Source organism: Prionailurus viverrinus, chromosome A3 (genome assembly GCF_022837055.1).
Source record: "Prionailurus viverrinus isolate Anna chromosome A3, UM_Priviv_1.0, whole genome shotgun sequence".
NCBI lineage: Eukaryota > Metazoa > Chordata > Mammalia > Carnivora > Felidae > Prionailurus > Prionailurus viverrinus.
Window position 1 is genome coordinate 36,473,139 of NC_062563.1, and position 18,678 is coordinate 36,491,816.

General features: G+C 41.5%; 1 protein-coding gene across 2 annotated transcripts in view; it reads left to right on the forward strand.

The window, feature by feature from the left end:
- SLX4IP (SLX4 interacting protein) overlaps positions 1-18,678 on the forward strand; it is a 182,079-nt gene that overhangs the window by 95,574 nt on the left and 67,827 nt on the right. For both annotated transcript variants that reach the window (XM_047851847.1, XM_047851846.1), the window contains exon 3: positions 18,335-18,424. In XM_047851847.1, the coding sequence (XP_047707803.1) occupies positions 18,335-18,424 (90 nt within the window). The remainder of the gene's footprint in view (positions 1-18,334; positions 18,425-18,678) is intronic.

Below are 18,678 nucleotides of genomic sequence, written 5' to 3' on the forward strand. Positions count from 1 at the left end.
GTAATTTCTAGAGCATGGTTTCTCTGCTTGGGCACTAATGACACTATGGGCCAGATGATTCTTTGTCGTGGGCTCTCCTGTGCATTACAGAATGTTGAGTAGCTTTTCTGTATTCTACCCCACTGGATGCCAATTGTGACAGCTCTAAATGTCTCCAGGCATTGCACATTGGGGGTGGACAGGTGGTGGAAGGTGGTAGTGATTTTGTCTCAGAGCCACAGCTGTAGATTATGAGTGATATATTCCTTCTACTTTAGCCTTATTACTTGGAGGTACACTGCACTGTCACACTTAACCAGTAGGTACTGATGTAGGGCACATGGTGTATTTTAGCCTGAAGGTTCCTTAATTTGAAGAATTCAAGGTGGGACATAGGTTTCCTGTCAAGGGTTAATGCCCAAGGCAGAGTTAACCAGGGTATACATACCAAAAATAATTTGACTTAGTTTCTTTTTTCTCACTGAGAAAAATATTTATTTTTATTAAATAAAATAATTTTTTATTAAAAAATATTTTTATTAGGAGCAGGCATCATAAAACTGTTTCATAAGAGTAACTCTGAACTTTATATTTGTCATATTAAGGCAGAGATAATAAGGGAAGACTAGAAGCAGGCAAATGATGTGTAGAGATGAGGAAACACAGAATCTGATTTGCAAAAAAAGAAAATGAATTTGAGGAGAATTGAAAAGAGTTTGAAGGAAGGAAGGTGTTAGATGATTTTGAGTGTTTAAGAATAGTTACATGCTGTTCATCTCATTGAAGTGTTATTTTAAAATTAATAATATTTTCAGGGGATTAGCAGATTTACCAGTTTTCATAGATGTTCATTTGCTATAATTTGTAAATCTTCAGAGAATTCTTGGAGAAAGAGAATGAGAGAGATCAAGAATTAGAATATGTGGTTTGCTGTTATAAGGAGGATTATTATATTTTTGTTTGTGGGGAAAAAGACCATTGAAATATCACCACCAACAGTAAGTGGAATCAAGCAAATGCCAGGATCTGCCTCCCTCTCTCTAATTTGTAAGTGTGTGTAATCTCCAAATTTAAATACTTGAAGGTGATCTGCAGGGGTTCTCAACCCAGCTAGCATATGACAATCAAACAGCTTTTAAAATGTACTGGTGTCCATCCAGGCCCCATCTTGAGAAGATCTGATTTAATTGGTCTGGGAGAGAATTTGGACATAATTTTTAAAAATTCCCCAAGTGATTGTTAAGTGCCACCAGGGATGCAAACCCCTATTTCTAGGCCTGTGATTCTCAAAGTGTGGTCTCCAGATCAGCAGCAGCAGCATCTGCCTCACCCATGAGTCTGTTAGACATGCAAATTCTTGGCCCCACCTCAAGCCTATGAAATGAGACTCTGGGAGTGAGCCTTTTTAATCTGCATTTGTGACATGCCCTCCTGGTGAATCTGATGTGCCCTCAGGTTTAAGAAACAGTATTTCAAGCATTGGGTAGTGGTGCTTGGAAGACACTGAATCCTGAGAATCAGGGGTATATATATTATAGTGATGTTGGAAATACTACTGTAGAGTCAATGATACTGTCGTTAGAGTTCAGTTGCCTCAGGAGACTCTTCACTCATCCAAGGAGGAATGCCTGGGAGCTGTAACTTTCCACTGAGAGCCTTCACAAGGCTTAATTACTAATGTGTAGGTCGCAGCTGATACCACGTTGTGCCTCCCACTTGTTCCCGTGAAGCTTTCAAGCTCACTGTCAATATTCTTAATTAATGATCTTCAGCTTCTGAAGCCATTTCATCAGTGCATCGCCTGTCCTAGCACGTTTCCCCTCAGAGCAGTCCTTGAAGAGGGTGTTATTCCCAGCAGTCAATTAGAAAAGGAAAGTAGAGGTGGCTCTAAACAAGTCCTGTGACCAATTAACCACCTCCCTTTATTCCCCTTTGTAGTTCTCTAAAAAATGGGTCAGGGGGAGAAAAACTCCGGCTCTCACCAGTGGACCTCGCCTGTGTTTGTCTAACATTCTTCTATCCCACTTGGTATTTCAATTTCCTGCCTTAGGCATGAATTGGTTGAAAATTCCCTTTGAACTCTTGCTCATTTTGTAGAAACTTGATGAAGTAGTGATGAGAGTAGTTAGGGGATTGTTTCCTGAGCTCTGAGAAGTAGAGCAGAGTAGGAAGGGAAATTCAGCACTAAACTTAAAAGGTTCATTCTTGGAGAAAGCTGTGGGATTAGGAACGATTACAGTGGCTGCAATAATAATTTTAAGAATTCTTCTTGAATCTTGTTTTCTGATTGGATGAAGTAGGGTCACAGTGAAAGGGGTGAGAGGTGAAGGGAAACTTAAACTTCTTAATCCTGTAATTGGCAGTAACAGTTTTTATTGCTTCATATTCTATTTACAAGGAAAACACCTTTACTTTAAACAGTTCTATTGGATCAGCACCATCCTTGGTAAAGTTCATAGAAATTTCCCAGGTTAGTCCCTATCATTCCCTCACATGCAGTCCTGAGGAGCCTTCTGGAATTCCCTGTGGGATGGGAATCCCCTTGCATCACTAGGCACTTCCTATTATGGGGTTCCTGATGTTGTTTGTGCTTTTGGTTTTATTCTCTTACTAAAATAATAGAACCAGGATTTCTGAGCTGGGAGTCCCTTTAGGGAAGTATCTGTGCTGTCCAGTGTGGTAGCCACTAGCTACATGCAGCTATTTAAGTTAATACGTTAATCACAAATAACCTTTTAGAATGAGAGAAATTTCAAAATTTGCACTAGCCTCGTATCAGGCGTTCTCATGGCTTGTGGCTAAGGTATCAGCACAGACAAGGAACATTTCTGTCACCAAAGAAAGTTTTTGGCTAGTGTTGGTCAGTCTTGTGACCCTCATTAGTTTCAATACTGGGACTGAGAACCATATCTTCATTTGTTAACTACTCTCAATTTATTCGCTAACTACCATTTGCCATTGTACTCTATTTTTTCCTCTTTGAATTTAATCGTAAGAATATCTCTGTGGGAGCAGGAATGATTACCCCATTTTACAGAGAAGGAATTAAGACTCAGAGGCTGAAAAACTTGCCCAGGACCAAACGACCGTAAAAGGTGCAGCCAGTGTTGGGACACTCATCTGTCTGATTCTAAAGCCCAAGCTTTCTCTGTTAAAGTGTCTCTTAGAAGACAAGTTCTCTGCTTAAAGGTCATTAGGCCCACATCTTTAGGAGTACACTAAAAAAACTCCAAACCAGTCACTGATTGTGCTTTGGATGGTTTAAGTGGCTTATCAATAAAATGGAGCAAGTCAGTTGTACATCTTTTCCTGTAGGAGTTTCATCACTTCTCACAATTAGACCAGTGACCTGTAATAACAGTGTGATATTTACGCGGTTGTCTATTTCATGTACTTTACGCTTTGATCTCCTGGGTTGGGTGGTGAGTGCACCACCTCCCATGGCATATCATTTCCTGATTGGAAGGCCGGTGGGTCCGAAAGTCTTGCCAATGTGGTTTCTCTGCTCTCACCTGGTTCTCTATTTCTTAAAGCCCAAAAGAACTAAAAAGAATTGTTCTTCCACCTTTAAAAGTCCTGTGAATATTATTTCATCCTGGTTTTTTCTTTTACTTAAAAAAGTGAATCATTCTCCTTTTTTCAGTTGATTCTTATAGGATGATTTTAAGTTGACATTCTTACTCTAATTTGTCACAGTTTGTCTATGTATTTTGAAACTAGTTGAACACTAAATGCGTAAAACATAGCCATCATTATGTTTATTTTAGCTGCTACTGTTAAAGTAGCCTAAAATGAAATTGCCATCATTGACTGCCACAGCATAATGCTGCCCACTCAGCTTACTCTTGATTAAGAGTACCTGTGTGCTCAGGCGATTAGTTTTTTAGAGCCAAAGTTTGGCCCTTACATATATCCTTATTAAATTCCACTTAGTTAGATTGATCTAACTACTTTCTTTAACTCATCCTCATAACCTAATTTTATTTGTCTCTGAGTCACAGAGATCCAGGGTTTTTTTTTGTTTTTGTTTTTGTTTTTGTTTTTGTTTTTGTTTTCCAGATCATTTTTGCTACCCCAACAAAATATTCACTATTCCATCTCATGCAGTATCATCCACCTATGTTGTTGGCACTGTATCTTCATACCTTCATCCATGTCACTGCCAAGAATGTGGACCAAGACAAGGATCAAGGAAAAAGCCATCCTGTGGTTATGGCTGTTAAACTAGTTATGAATTCACCTAATCATCGTTTCTTCCACCCCAATTTTTCTGGTTTTTCTTCACCTGGATTCATTTGTTCATTCAGAGATTCATTCAATTAATATTTATTGAGCTCTTTCCATGTCCCAGGCAGGCCCTTTTGAAAGTAGAAGCTGCTAGGGTTTTACTCATAGATTATGAGAGATTATGAGAGAAGGAGAGGCATTAAAGATGACTCCACAGTTTTTGAACTGAACAACTGGGAGAATGGAGTTGCCGTTCACCAAACCAGCTTAACTAAACCTGGTGGGAGCAGGTTTGAGGGTAAATATCAATAGTTTTGTTTTGAATTTGTTATGTTGTAGATACCTGTTAGACATCCAAGTGGAGATGTAGAGTAGTCAGCTGGATTTGTACTGTGGAGCTCGGGAGATGTCTGGACTAGATCAGGAATGCTAAGGTGTCATCAGCATGTGAACTGTCTGGAATCTGAAACCTGGAGACTGATGAGGGTGTAGGTGGAGATAGGAGAGGTTTATAGGCTGAGCCCTAGTCAGTTTAGATTCAGTATGATGGGGATGAGCCAGCACAGGAGACTGAGAAATAGTGGATAAGGAAGAGGGAAGAGAGCCAGGAAAGCATGTTATCCCAGAAATGAGAGTTGTAAGGGGCAAGTGAAAGAACCACTTTCTTAGATGGCACTGAGAGTTCAAGTAACATGAGGGCCAAGAACTGACCATTGGACTTGGTTACATGAAGGTCATTGGTAACCTTCACAGAAGCTGTTTCGGTGGAGTAGTTCAGGCAAAGGGATGTCATGGGAAACTTTGCCTGATTCCTGGTGGGGGTTCATATCTGCTTTGTCAGCCACATCTCACCAGTTGTTATCGTCTGGGAATCTTGGTGTAGTTTTTCATATTTATACTTTGGGTTTTCTTCTGGATCCCCTCTAATAATCTGTTAGAGATTAAGTTTATAGTTGGAAAATCTATCTTTTGCCCCCTTTTGCAAATTGCAATGCCATTTGCCCCCCTCTAGGATCTATTGCCACTGCAGGGATCCTCATCATCTCTGTGGCCAAGCTGTGTACAGTGCCCATCCTGTTCATGCCCTGGGACCGGTTTCCCTGGAGCCCAGTTGTCTGACCTCATTTCAAGGACTGACGTGCCACTGTATAACCTCCCTGTCTGTTTGAGGCTTACCACCTCCTTCCTTTCTATTTCTGCTAGGGCTCGATCTCAGTCTGGCAGATAGATCATGTTTTCCCTTTGGATTTCTATCACCGTCTTTATCCTAAGCCAGCGGTAAGTTTTTAAGATTCTCAGCAAGGCATTATTGTATTTGTGGTTCTCAACCCTGGCTGCACATCACATTCACCTCTAGAGGGTTATGTTTCCTTTCTAAGGAAAATCCTACTTTGAGTTTCTTACAACTCTAAGGGAATTATTTTACCATTGTGATAAAATGGTGATATTCTTGTGAGTTTTAGAATTGTAATATTTTCACAATTCTGGTGTGTTGCCACCTTCCATTGTTTTACATGGTGAAACTTGATAGGATTTTTTTTCTTCCTTTTTATTGTAACCGCCAAGAACATTCCTTTTTCATACTGAGAAAGTAATGAATTATCTTCAAGGAGACACAGTGGCCTACAGCAGTGCTTCTTAAACTTGAGCCTGAACCAGAATCACCTTGTTAAAACACAGGATACCCTTCAAATTTCTGACTGGGTAGGCCTGAATTTGCATAGGAGACAATTAGGAGATTCTAATGCTGCTGGTACTTTGAGAGCCAGGCCTCTGTCTAGGCTTCAGTGAGTAAATACCCTTCACGTTGTGCACACAGATTACTTTCCTGAACTGGCAGAACCAAGAGAATAAGTATGGCTAAGGGTAGAGATGAGGCTTGCACTTGACTTGGTTGGGCCTCGCTGACACTCAGGTAACTCTGAGCCTTGCAGAAGTGGAAGCTTTTCATGTGCAATAGGCCTCAGGAAGTCCTGACTCTGAGGTTGTGTTTTGGTTTCCAGCCATACACTTGGATTCTTTTTGCCCTCATGTAAAGTTTACATGTTAGCCTTATCTTTGGCCCCTTTAAGTTGGCTTTGGAAACACTGCTTACCCCTTTTACAGGTAGCCCCCTTTATCAACAATGTGTGGACAGTATTAATACTTGACAAAAAATCAAATGGCAACTAGATTCAACAGAGAGTGCCTGTCATACATAGCTTTATCTGGCAAGTCATTTGTTGTAGTAGAAAGTAGATGAGAGGGTTCCAGAGAAAACATACCGATGTGGGGGATTCATTAAATTATTTAATATTTAACTGAATAAACAGAATTCCTCTAAGTCACCCAGATTCCCCAAAGTAGCCATCAAAATCTCTTTGTCCTTTGCACCAACAAGGGTGGAAAATTGTGCCACGTTTTATCTCCCTTCTTCTTTCAAGAAATCTCCCTCAAGACTGGCTGTCCTTTAGAGCAATCCATGAATTCCAGGCATTGATCACTAGAGGAATATTTGCAGAGTTTTTTGTTTTCTTTTTTCTTTCTGATTCATTTTATAAGTGGTCGTAAGTTTCTTTAACTCATAGGCTACACTGCTTTTATACTTCTTGACATTGAAGACTGTCAAGATTCCTCCGGGATATAAAAGAATATTTTCTAAAATGTTAATTTTTAGAGAGTTTAAAATCAAACCCGCATCCCAGAGTTCCTTGATAACACATATGCTGGATAAAATTGTGAGCAGAGCTTGTGGGGACCTATACCCTTATTGTTTATCCAATTCCATATTCCGATTACTAAATGGTTGGCCATGATTGGTCCTGAACACACTCCTGATGGCCTCAATGTTGCTAATTATGAATGTTGCTTGTCTTTCCAGCCACCTAAGACTTTCTGAAGTACATAATAATGTCTTTCAGGTTATCTTTTCATTTCATGTTCTCTGTTGCAGAAATATGGGAGGGGAGAGCTCATAGTTTTACTCTATAATCAGCCGTGATTACAAGCCATCTGTTCTTCCAAGAAGCAGTGCATGGCCAGAGTAAAACTGTACAAAAGAGTTATGAGGCATTTATTAGCTCTTAGTAGGAATAGGTGGAAACCTGTGCCCTATCTGTTTGTAAATCTTATGGAACTGACAATTCAGAGTTCATGTGATATGCCTTGGAATTTGAGGCAAATTCTACCTTTGCAGGGGTGGGGGAAACCCACAACAACCCACTGAGCCCTTTGTATGGCTGGCACTGTGCGAAGCCTTGCACCTCTGTATTCTCTCATTTTGTCAGATACCTCCATAAGGTGGTTTTCATCCCCATTTTACATCGCAGGAACTTCCTCTGGTCTGGGGGAATTGAGGTGTAGGCCAGGGGTTTAGGTCAGATGCATTCCACCCCCAGGTCATTGTGTTCCCTGTTGCTGCACACACTCTGTACACGCCACTCCAGTCCCTGGAGGGGAAGTGGCCTACTGGTTACATTGGAAAGAATGATTTCTTGAAAACCATTAGGGAAAGTGTCTATAGCAATGAAATAGGTCCTTCTCTTTCAAAAGGAGCGACTGAAGGCTTATTCCTAACTGCACTCTTCCTAACTGCAATGGTGGGTTTTAGAGTCTGTGATTCAGCCCCAAATGCTACTTGAAGGTTCCAATGGCATATGTTAAATTTAAGCTTTGCTTTACGATATATACCACTTTAGTTGGCCTTTGCTGTATGCCCAACAGTGCTTTGCTTTTCTTCCCAAATCTTACCCACGAAGAGTGTGAGCCACTTTTGAGCACTGTAGGCCAAAACCTCAAACTCTTTCTTAATAGGAGGCCAGAAGCGGTTTACTGAAGGACATCAGCCTGTTACTCTGTTTTTTCCTCTTTGTCATCAAACTCATTAGCTCTGTTTTTTGCGTTCTTTCTCATTCCTTTGTGACTTGTTTCCCACCCATGTAGGATCTTTCCCCATCCATAACAATAAATCTGTTAAGAAACACAAACAAATGACTGGCAAGGTGTATGTCCCTGACCTGTAGCCAGAAGCCCCGCAACAGACACGAAACAGGAGAGAGAAACTCCCTCCCCTTGTGGTTCCTTTTCACCTGAGACAAGTCACATCCTCTGCTGCGTCCCTTTCAGCTGGAAAAAGTTGAGCCAAAGAACTAGTTATCTATTTGCTACCAAAGAAGCCCCCTTACATGTTCCCTTTATTGCGTTTGAATCCACACAGTCAACCAGGGTTTTGCAGATTGTTCTGCCTGGTTGGAAGGTGGGAAAGTAAGTATTTGGCATGGAGGAGTGGGTATTGCTACCTGTTTTCTGGGCTGACAATATTCTGTTCATGAATCATGCAGACTTACTTATAAGCCATGAGATTGATTCTGTGGTCTTTCCAGTTCTGAGGACAGGGTGCAGGTGAGAGGCGGATAATCCTTCCTAGAGAGAGAACAAGGCAGACACTAAAGTAATTTTTATCATTGATGTAGTTTTTAGGATTTTTTAACCAACACTCTTCACTGTCCTCTCTGTGCCAGGCCCAGTATGAGGCATTGACAACCCAAAGGTAGCGGAAGGCAGCTCCTCCCCACAGGCAGCCTATAGGAGATGGATGTAAACAGCCATGTGTTTACAGCCTGTGATGATTCCACAACAGAATCATGAAAGTGCTGTGGCAGCAAACAGGAGCTTTGTCCTGCCTGCGAGGTGTCAGAGAATGCTCAGGGGGAGGACTCATTGGTTGCTAAGATTTTTACTACTGTGCTTGCATGGCCTGTAGTGAACCGATACAGGATGAGACGATGTGCCAGACTCAGTGTGACTGTTGCATAACTTATACATCAGGGCAAACATTGTGTGTGCAAATAGAATCCAAGCCATGGTTGTTAACCCAAACACAACCAGGAGGTGGGATGTTAAAATGGAAGGCACCCTGAAGGAGATCCAGTGGTGGCCTCTCATTTTACACAGAGGGAAACTGAGGCCCAGAGAAGGGAGTTGGACACTCCTCCTAAACTGGGGCATCGTCGAAAGAGATCTGTGGCCTCGGACTTCTTGTGTTAGGCCCTTCTCCTGCTTGTCATCCTAGGGCTTTCTCGAGGCTTCTCTGTGGGTGTGCTTTTGAATTTGGGCTGGGTCTAATTCCGTTACTAAGATTATAGAATGTTCCTTCTACCTGGCCTGACCAGTATTTGCCAGGTTGGCAAGGCACCACACCAAACAGCCTACCTGTGATCACCAGGAATCTTCTAAAAGTGAAAGAGAACAGAGCTCTTAAGTTTCTCAGTGTTTCCAGAACACTGACTGGTAATGGTTTATGACTCTCTAGGTTGTCATGAGAGTCAAATGCAGTAATGTAAGGAAAGGGCTTTACCCAGAATCTGGCACACAATAAGTGCTCAGTGCATCTTAACTATTGTTACTGCCAATTTGTTTAGTAAGTTTTTGCAGTTAGATTAATGATACATTGTACTCTGATGGAATGACTCTTTATTCTTTCCTTCTCTGACCTGTTTGTTTATTGAATATGCCATCCTAAAGGTATGCTGGTTGCTTTTCTTGAATGTAAACTCCAAGCTTACATTTCTTGGGTAAGGAGAGGGCAAGTGAGTTAAGTGGACAAAAGATTTGTGTTGACTTTTCTTCTGCTTTAACTCTGGATAGGATTGTTACTGTCAGGAGACCGCCTGTCCCAACACCCCGACCCCACGTTCAGTGTGATTTATTGCCCTGGTCCTCTGCTACAGTCCTTTTCTCCCCCTTTTCTTCCCTCCCCCTCCCACCCCCGTCTCTATGCAGGGGGGCCTTTGCCACTACTCTGCACACTTATCCTAGCAGGGCACCCCACACTGACAGCTTCAGCATCAGAACTCTTAGTGCCTCTCTTCAAGCATGGAATGAGTCACTGTACAGGGAAGGGAGCTCAGTGACCCTGTTCAGAGTTCTTGGTTCAGTCCTTTGTCACTAATGGACAGACAAGCCTTCCAGCGCTCACCTTAAGAGGGAACAGGTATAGTGGGGTGGGTTCCAGGCTAGGTAGCCTTAAATATGCCTCCACATGGCTTCTGGAAAGAAGTCCTGAGTGGTCTTTTTTCAGAGGGGATATTTCTTCAAAGTAATACATGGCAGGGGGCTTTAGAGTCTAATGGATTTGGATTTGATTTCTGGTCTGTCACTTATTGACTGTGTAATATTGGACTAGTCTCTACCTTCTCAGATGCCACTTCCTTATCTATGAAATATGAGTAACAGTTGTGCTCTTTTGTAGGCTAGTGGTGAGGATTAAATGGAATACTATAGATAAAGCTTAGCACAATGCCTAGATCATAAGTGCTCTGTAAACTGTGCTTTTTCTTCAAAAACCACATGACTTTCTAATTCCATGTAACATACATGCACTTTATTTTGATAGGAAGATATTTAATATGTTCCTTAAAGCCTTTTAGTAATGTTGGTAGATACTCCAGGAAGAGAGTTGCCATGTTTTGTTTTTGTTTTTGTTTTTCATGAAAATCTTCAGGAGAAATGTCTCTCTAGATTTAATATTTAGAAATGATTGAGTTATCCTCAGTACTGATTCATTCTCATCTTACAGACTCTGATTGGCTTTTCTTGTTTTACATCAGGAACTAGCAAAGTCAGAGCCAACTGTTGCAAAGACCTATGACAATGGTGGAAATTTTGTACAGACCTACCATTGGCTTCATTTTAGATTTCTACCCTTGTTTTTCTTATTTCCTCCATCTTTCATATTTGCCTTATTAATCCAAACTGCCTTAAGTCCTTAGTGGCATGTGGTATAAAATGCCAATAACAGTTCCAGCAGACCCACATGAGTGAGTTGCCTGTGGACAGCCCATGGGCACACTGGAACCACTCACATGCCTAGGGCATCATTGTTGCCCCAAACCACATCCTCTTCTTTCTCTTTTGAGTGTGTCTCAGATCTACTCCTTCATCTTTACCCATCACCTTCCATTGTCTCTTATTTGGGTTTGGGGGTGGCTTTAAACCTGCCCGCATGGCTCTGCCGGCCCAGGCACTCCTACCTGAGGGAGCTCTCCAGCCTACAGGTCTTTTCGTTCCTCCTTGGCTTGCCCAGGGTTCCTCTGTGGTCTGAACCCTCCTGCCCTATTGGCCTCATCTGCTGACGTCCTGTTTCTGCTTATCGGACTCTGTTTTGTCCCCAGAGCATGCCAGGCTATTCAGGCCTCTTTCCTCATGTGGCTGCTGTTTTTTTTCTTTTTCTCCACCACCTGTCCTCTTCCTCAGGACTAGCTGAGAGGTCATATACCTCATCCCTGGCCTCCTTCAGGCAGAGTGGTGGCTTGGCCACCTCTGGTCCTGGGGTGTACACTGTGGTTACACTTACTACAGTAAGTGCCTCTCCCTCTCAGGGTCTGACCAGGGCTCCGGTGAAACTCAGCAGGTGTTGAATGAACGAGGAAATGGGAGAATGCACGTGGATCTCACGGTTCTGAGCCTGCTTCTCAGGTACCTTCATGTGTGAGAAGTGTTAGCATTTCCACCTTTATTTGACACTTAAGGTAAAATTACAAGATAAGATCTTCCATTCCTCAGTTGATGGACATTTAGGCTCTTTCCATAATTTGGCTCTTGTTGAAAGTGCTGCTATAAACATTGGGGCACAAGTGCCCCTATGCATTAACACTCCTGTATCCCTTGGGTAAATTCCTAGCAGTGCCATTCCTGGGTCATAGGGTAGATCTATTTTTAATTTTTTGAGGAACCTCCACACTGTTTTCCAGAGCGGCTGCACCAGTTTACATTCCCACCAACAGTGCAAGAGGGTTCCCGTTTCTCCACATCCTCTCCAGCATCTATAGTCTCCTGATTTGTTCATTTTAGCCACTCTGACTGGTGTGAGATGATATCTGAGTGTGGTTTTGATTTGTATTTCCCTGATGAGGAGCGATGTTGAGCATCTTTTCATGTGCCTGTTGGCCATCCGGATGTCTTCTTTAGAGAAGTGTCTATTAATGTCTTCTGCCCATTTCTTCACTGGATAAAGAAGTTGTGGTTTATGTAAACAATGGAATACTACTTGGCAATGAGAAAGAATGAAATATGGCCTTTTGTAGCAACGTGGATGGAACTGGAGAGTGTTATGCTAATAAGTGAAATAAGTCACACAGAGAAAGACAGATACCATATGTTTTCACTCTTACGTGGATCCTGAGAAACTTAACAGAAGACTATGGGGGAGGGGAAGGGGCAAAAAAAAGTTACAGAGAGGGAACGAGGCAAACCATAAGAGACTCTTAAAAACTGAGAATAAACTGAGGGTTGATGAGGGGTGGGAGGGAGGGGAGAGTGGGTGATGGGCATTGAGGAGGGCACCTGTTGGGATGAACACTGGGTGTTGTATGGAAACCAATTTGACAATAAATTTCATATTAAAAAAAAAAAAAGATCTTCCACCCCTGGCAGTGAGGTTAGGGTGAGATAATCATAGGATCCATCTAGTCCCTTTTTTTTCAAACTATAGAAAATCACTGGTTGTCACTGGTGATGGCATAGTTGTTGCCACTCTAGAATAAGGAGAGGGGAAATTGTTCTATGATGCATCTGTGTCCTGTGCAGAATCGGAACAGCCTTGTCCCCAGAATGGGCTCAGCACCCTCAGTTTACAGATAAGGCTGTGGTTTGCCCAAACTTCAGAGCCCATTTATACTGTCATTGTTCATTCGTTCCTTTCTTCCTTCCTTTAAATAGCACTTGCCGTGAAATCTTCCCCTTGATAAAGACTCTAAAGGCAGAGCAGTGGTGGCATGGATGTTGAAGGGCTAGGCCAGCAGGGTCTCACTGAAGATTAAAGCTGTCTGTACACAACACACACACACACACACACACACACACACACACACACACACACTATTAAGCACTTGTTGTGAGCTGGTCCCGTGCTAATTGCTGCAGTGTAGATTTGAATGAGATTGGGACCCTGTCTGTCTGCACCAAGGAGCTAACAGCCTAGCAGGGGCAGCCCCTACATAGACCAGCCATTTAGTGCAGAAATAAATAAGCATGTGAAGCATAGGCCTGATCCAGGGGACCAAGTGACAAACTGTTCAGAAAAGCTGCACTGAGATGTCCATGCTCCTCCTGGGGTTCAAGGAGGCATAAAAGTTGACAAATCCAGGAGCATCGGGGTGCATTGGAATCAGAGGGCAGAAAGCACGTATGTTAGAGATTGCTCTGGTTGGTGTTGAGAGTTCATGAGACACCAGGAGGGAGGTGACATGCAGAACGAGAGACAGAGGTGTGCTTAGCCCTTCAAGAAGTAAAACCAATAAGACTTGGTGACTGAGTGTGGAGGGTTAGGGAAAAGGAGGAGTTGGGGTTGACTCCCAGGCTTTTGGCCGAAACGTCTGGGTGGAGGGGGCTAGAAGCTGGATCAGACCCTGGCCTGTTGACTCACAACCCAGGGCATGAGATGCAAAGCTTTTACTAGTGGCCTTTGGTCTGTTAAAGAGGTAACTGGCCTGTGTAAAGTGAGCAGCTGTGGCCTAAGAAAGAAGTCATGGTTTGTGTGTTCCCCCTTTCTGAAGAGAGCTGGAGTTTCTCTGCTGAGAGATGAAATAGCCTCCTCCTAATTAAGGAGAAGTGAAGGCTGTGCTCCTGGCAGCAGTAGGAGGCTTTTTTTCCCTTAAAACTTCTGTTCACTCATGGGAGCAAAGCAGCAAAGCTATGAGAGCAGGGAACTTTAGAAAGGCAGCATACGGCTGCTTGGTATGGGAGTCTGAGAGAGCTTGCTGGAGAACTCAGAACTGCTGGCTGCAGGGGGAGAGCCCTGCTGTGTGTTGGGGGGACTGCACATGTGCCTGGTGGCAGAGTCTGGCTGAAGTCCCAGGAAAGTTTGAGCACCGGAGTAAGATTCCAAAAACAAAACTATTCTAATCGGTCTGTTTATAATCAAACGTACACTAGATTATTTGTGATCAAAGGTATGAAATGATGAGAGAATACCAAATTGGACCTTGCTATTTAATTCATTAGAAAGCTACTATTACAGGGGCGCCTGGGTGACTCAGTTGGTTAATTGCCTGCCTTTGGCTTAGGTCATCCGTGATGTCATGGTTCGTGGGTTCAAGCCCCACATCAGGCTCTGTGCTGACAGCAGAGCCTGCTTGGGATCCTCTGTCTCCCTGTCTCCCTGCCCCTCCTATGCATGTATGTTCTCTCTCTCTGTCTCTCTCAAAAATAAACATAAAAAAAATTTATAGAAAGCTACTATTACATAGTATCAATTCAAATTGTTCAAGTATCACTTTTTTTTTTTTTTTTTTTTTTTTTTTACTATTTTAAAAGCCAATTTTGCTAATGGAGAAGGGCTAGCAGAGAACTTGGTCTAAGGAGTCAGGATTAAACACTTGCAGGAAACCCAGTAAAATGTGTATAAGGCACATCCCATTGCTTCTGCGAGGTTCTTGTTCTGCCATCTGTGGTGCCTCAACAGGTTTGGGATAGAATTGAGAGGGTTGGTGAACTTGGATGGGAGCAAAAATTACATCTTTATTTTAACCAAATTCTAACCAATTTTTTTTATTAGAAATTAAGTATTCAAAACATGGTATTTGCAGGATATGTCACCAGTAGAATCATAGCTCTTTTCATGTTATCTTATAGTTGTGGCACATATCTGAAGGTATCATGTATGTTTACTATTACTTCAGATTTTTGGTAGTTATTAGATCTACCACTATGAAAAGAGCCAGTGCCTTAATAGACAAGTACATACATTACTAAATCACAATTTTTTTTTAAATTTGGATAATCGTACTTCAGTCAAATTGGTTTTCTTTTGAATCCATTGTGTTTTATCCATGGCACACAAAAAGTTAATAACCCCTGGTTAATGTCATGTAGTTGTGGCATATGACCTCCACCTGGTGGCAGCATATTCCTTAAAGGTTAAATCTATAATCAACAGTTGTGAAGAAACGTAAAGTAACAGTATACTTGAGTGTGGTTTTCAAACAGTTTTGACCACAAATCCACAGTAAGAAATAGGCTTCCCATCATAACTCAGTATACTCATACATAAGTTTCACAAAATAAGACTTGACTGTACCATGTGACATATTGATATTTTTTATTCTGTTCACATATTCCCTTTGATTCTCTTTCATTAAAATAAAATACTGGTTGTAACACACTAAGAAGCAGTTCAGTGGGTCACACTGCACTGTTTGACATCATAGGAGATCCTCTTTCACCATATTTCATTATTTTTTTTTTTAATTTTTTTTTCAACGTTTTTTATTTATTTTTGGGACAGAGAGAGACAGAGCATGAACGGGGGAGGGGCAGAGAGAGAGGGAGACACAGAATCGGAAACAGGCTCCAGGCTCTGAGCCATCATCCCAGAGCCTGACGCGGGGCTTGAACTCACGGACCGCGAGATCGTGACCTGGCTGAAGTCGGACGCTTAACCGACTGCGCCACCCAGGCGCCCCTCATTATTTTTTATCCAGTTGAACTTCACTTTGTTTTCCTCCAAAATACCCATACATTTTTAAGGACAGAGGACATTTTATATAACTGTCAGTAAATGTAAATGTGCTTTTACATAGCCTTTAAAAATTATTTATTAGCGATGTATAATTTACACTGAAATCAACTGATCTTAACCGTATACCCCACCAAGATAGAGAACCTTCCCACCACCACACAAAGTTCTTCTGTGCCTGTTCTCAGTCAATTCCTCCCTAGGTAATCACTATTCTGATTGCTTTGGCCACAGATTGAGTTTTGCTCTTCTAGAACTTCATATAGATGGAATCCTACAGTATGTATTCTTTTCGCCTGGCGTGTTTTGCTCAACGTAATGTGGAGATTAGTCCATGTTGAGTGGATCTGTAGTTTTGTGACGAGCATTCCATTGAATGAATGTACCATACTTTGTTTATTCTCCTGTTGATGGACTTGGGTTGTCTTCTGTCTTGTCTTAGCTATTATGAATAAGACTTCTATGAACATTTGCGTACAAATCTTCCTGTGCACATGTTTTATCTCTCTTGGTAAGTGCCTAAGGTGGAATTGCTGGCTTAGTCAGTAAATTAAATGTGTGTTTAAGTAAAGGAAACTGACGAACCGTTTGCCAAAGTGGTTGAGCCATTTTATATTTCCACTAGCAATGCATGAAAGTTTGGGGAGCTCCACATCCTTACCAAATTTGGTGTGTCAATCTTTTTAATTTTAGTCATTCTTGTAAGTATGTAGTTGTATCTCTTGGTGGTTTTCATTTACATTTGCCTGATGACTGATGTTGAACACTTTTTCATGTGTTATTAGCTGTTTGTTTATCTTGTGAGGTATCTGTTGAAGCTTAGGTTGTTTGTTTTTTTTTAATATTAGATTTGTACGAGTTATTTATTTTGGATGCCAGTCTTTCATGTCAGATATATGCATTTATAAATATTTTCTCTTAGCCTGTGACATACATATTCATCTTATTAATGGTGTCTTTCTTTAAAAAAATTTCTTAATGTTTATTTTTGAGAGGGGGAGAGAGCACGTGAGCGGGGAGGGGCAGAGAGAGAGAGGGAGACAGAGGATCCCAAGCAGGCTCTGTGCTGACACCTGAGAGCCTTATGTGTGGCTTGAACCCACAAACCACAAGATCATGACCTGAGCTGAAATCAGATGCTCAACCAACTGAGCCACCCAGGAGCTCAGTGGTGTCCTTTAATGAGCAAATGTTTTAAATTTTGACAGAATTCAATTTAATAATTTTTTTCTTCTATCTTTTGTGCTTTCTGGGTTCTAAGAAATTTTTTTCTACTGCAAGTTTGGCAAGATAGTTTTGGTTTTTATGTGTAGGTCTATCATCCATCTCAAATTAATTTCTGTGTCTGGTATGAGGTAAGTGTCAAATTTTATTTTCCTTCCATATTTATATTTGGTCTATTTGGGCCATTCGTTGAAAATATTTTCCTTTCATCATTGAGTTACAGCACGGAATTTAAAAACAAAAAACAAAAAAGAAAACCTGTTCAGCCAAAGAGGTACAAAAATGACATTTTCCTGTAGGTCATCACTGACCCTTTGGGCCTCTGAGACCATCCCCAACCTGCAGTCTTGGTCTTCTGTTTCTTTCTAAGTTACCTTATCCACAATTATCCAGAGATTTGCAGAAATTACTCATAAGGTGTGAAGATTTAAAGGCTATAACCTTTTACAGGGTCTATAGCCATGCCACAAATTGCCTAGCCACATGTGGCTGTTTAAGTTAAATTAATGTCAAATACAATTTAGAATTCAGCTTCTCAATCACAGTAGCCACATTTCATGTTCTCAGTAGCCATAACATGGCTATTGGCTGCCCTGATGAACATTGACAAGAAGCAGGATTTATACAGTTTAAAAAACAATTTTTTTTAATGTTTATTTATTTTTGAGAGAGACAGAGACAGAATGAGAGTGGGTTAGGGGCAGACAGAGAGGGAGACACAGAAGCAGAAGCAGGCTCCAGGCTCTAAGCTGTCAGCACAGAGCCTGAAACGGGGCTCGAACTCAAGAGCCGCGAGATCATGACCTGAGCTGAAGTCGGACGCTCAACCGACTGAGCCACCCAGGCACCCCTGGATTTGTACAGTTTTACAGCGTATTTTAATAAAACTAATTTAGTTTTGGTAACTGTCATTCAGCATCCACCTTGCTCTCCTTGCTTCTGTTTGTATTCTCAAATGTACTGTCCCAGCCAGCCATTCCTTTTCTCTGTCTGAAAATGCAGTAGCTTATATGTGTTCTTTCCTATGTCAAAGAAAGAATTCCCCTGACTGTCCATGGAACCATTCCTTTCTGGAGCCTACCCAATTCTGACCTATTGGACTTCTCTCAGTGTTTGATAGCCTTCCAGCTGCCACTGGATGCCTTGAGCATCCCCTCGAAGGTGTGGGACACAGGTTTTTTGTCTTTGCTATTATGATTAAAATTCTATTTCTCCTTAGCATTTCTGCCCTAAATATTAAACTTGCAAAAACTAGTAGGTTTATGACCTGTAGCCCTGCCCCATATTAAGATTTCTGTGCACTAGGGAACTTTGTTGCCATTTCATCATGAGCAACCACATAGGAATTTGTGAGATTTTCTCTCATTGTTTGCTGGGTGTGAGCTAACTCTGCCATTAATGTCTTTTTAGTGTGGGAATTTTGCTGTCCTGGTGGATCTTCACATATTGCCGCAAGGTTCAAACATAGATACCAGCTGGTTTTCTGAACAGAAGAAAGAGGTACCACAAAACTTTTCACTGTTTAAATGCAATAGCTGATGCTCAAAGAAATATTAACTCTTTCAGCTTTCATTTTCATCAGTAGGCAAAAAATACTGAGTGATATTTAACCCTTGAAAAATAGTTGTATTCCCAATGACAGACCTGCTTTTTTTCCTTAAGAGAGTGACACATCTATGTATTTCATATGCTATATTATTTAAACCAGAAATATTCTACCTCTTTGTTTTGGGGGAAAGGGCTCTTTATATTTA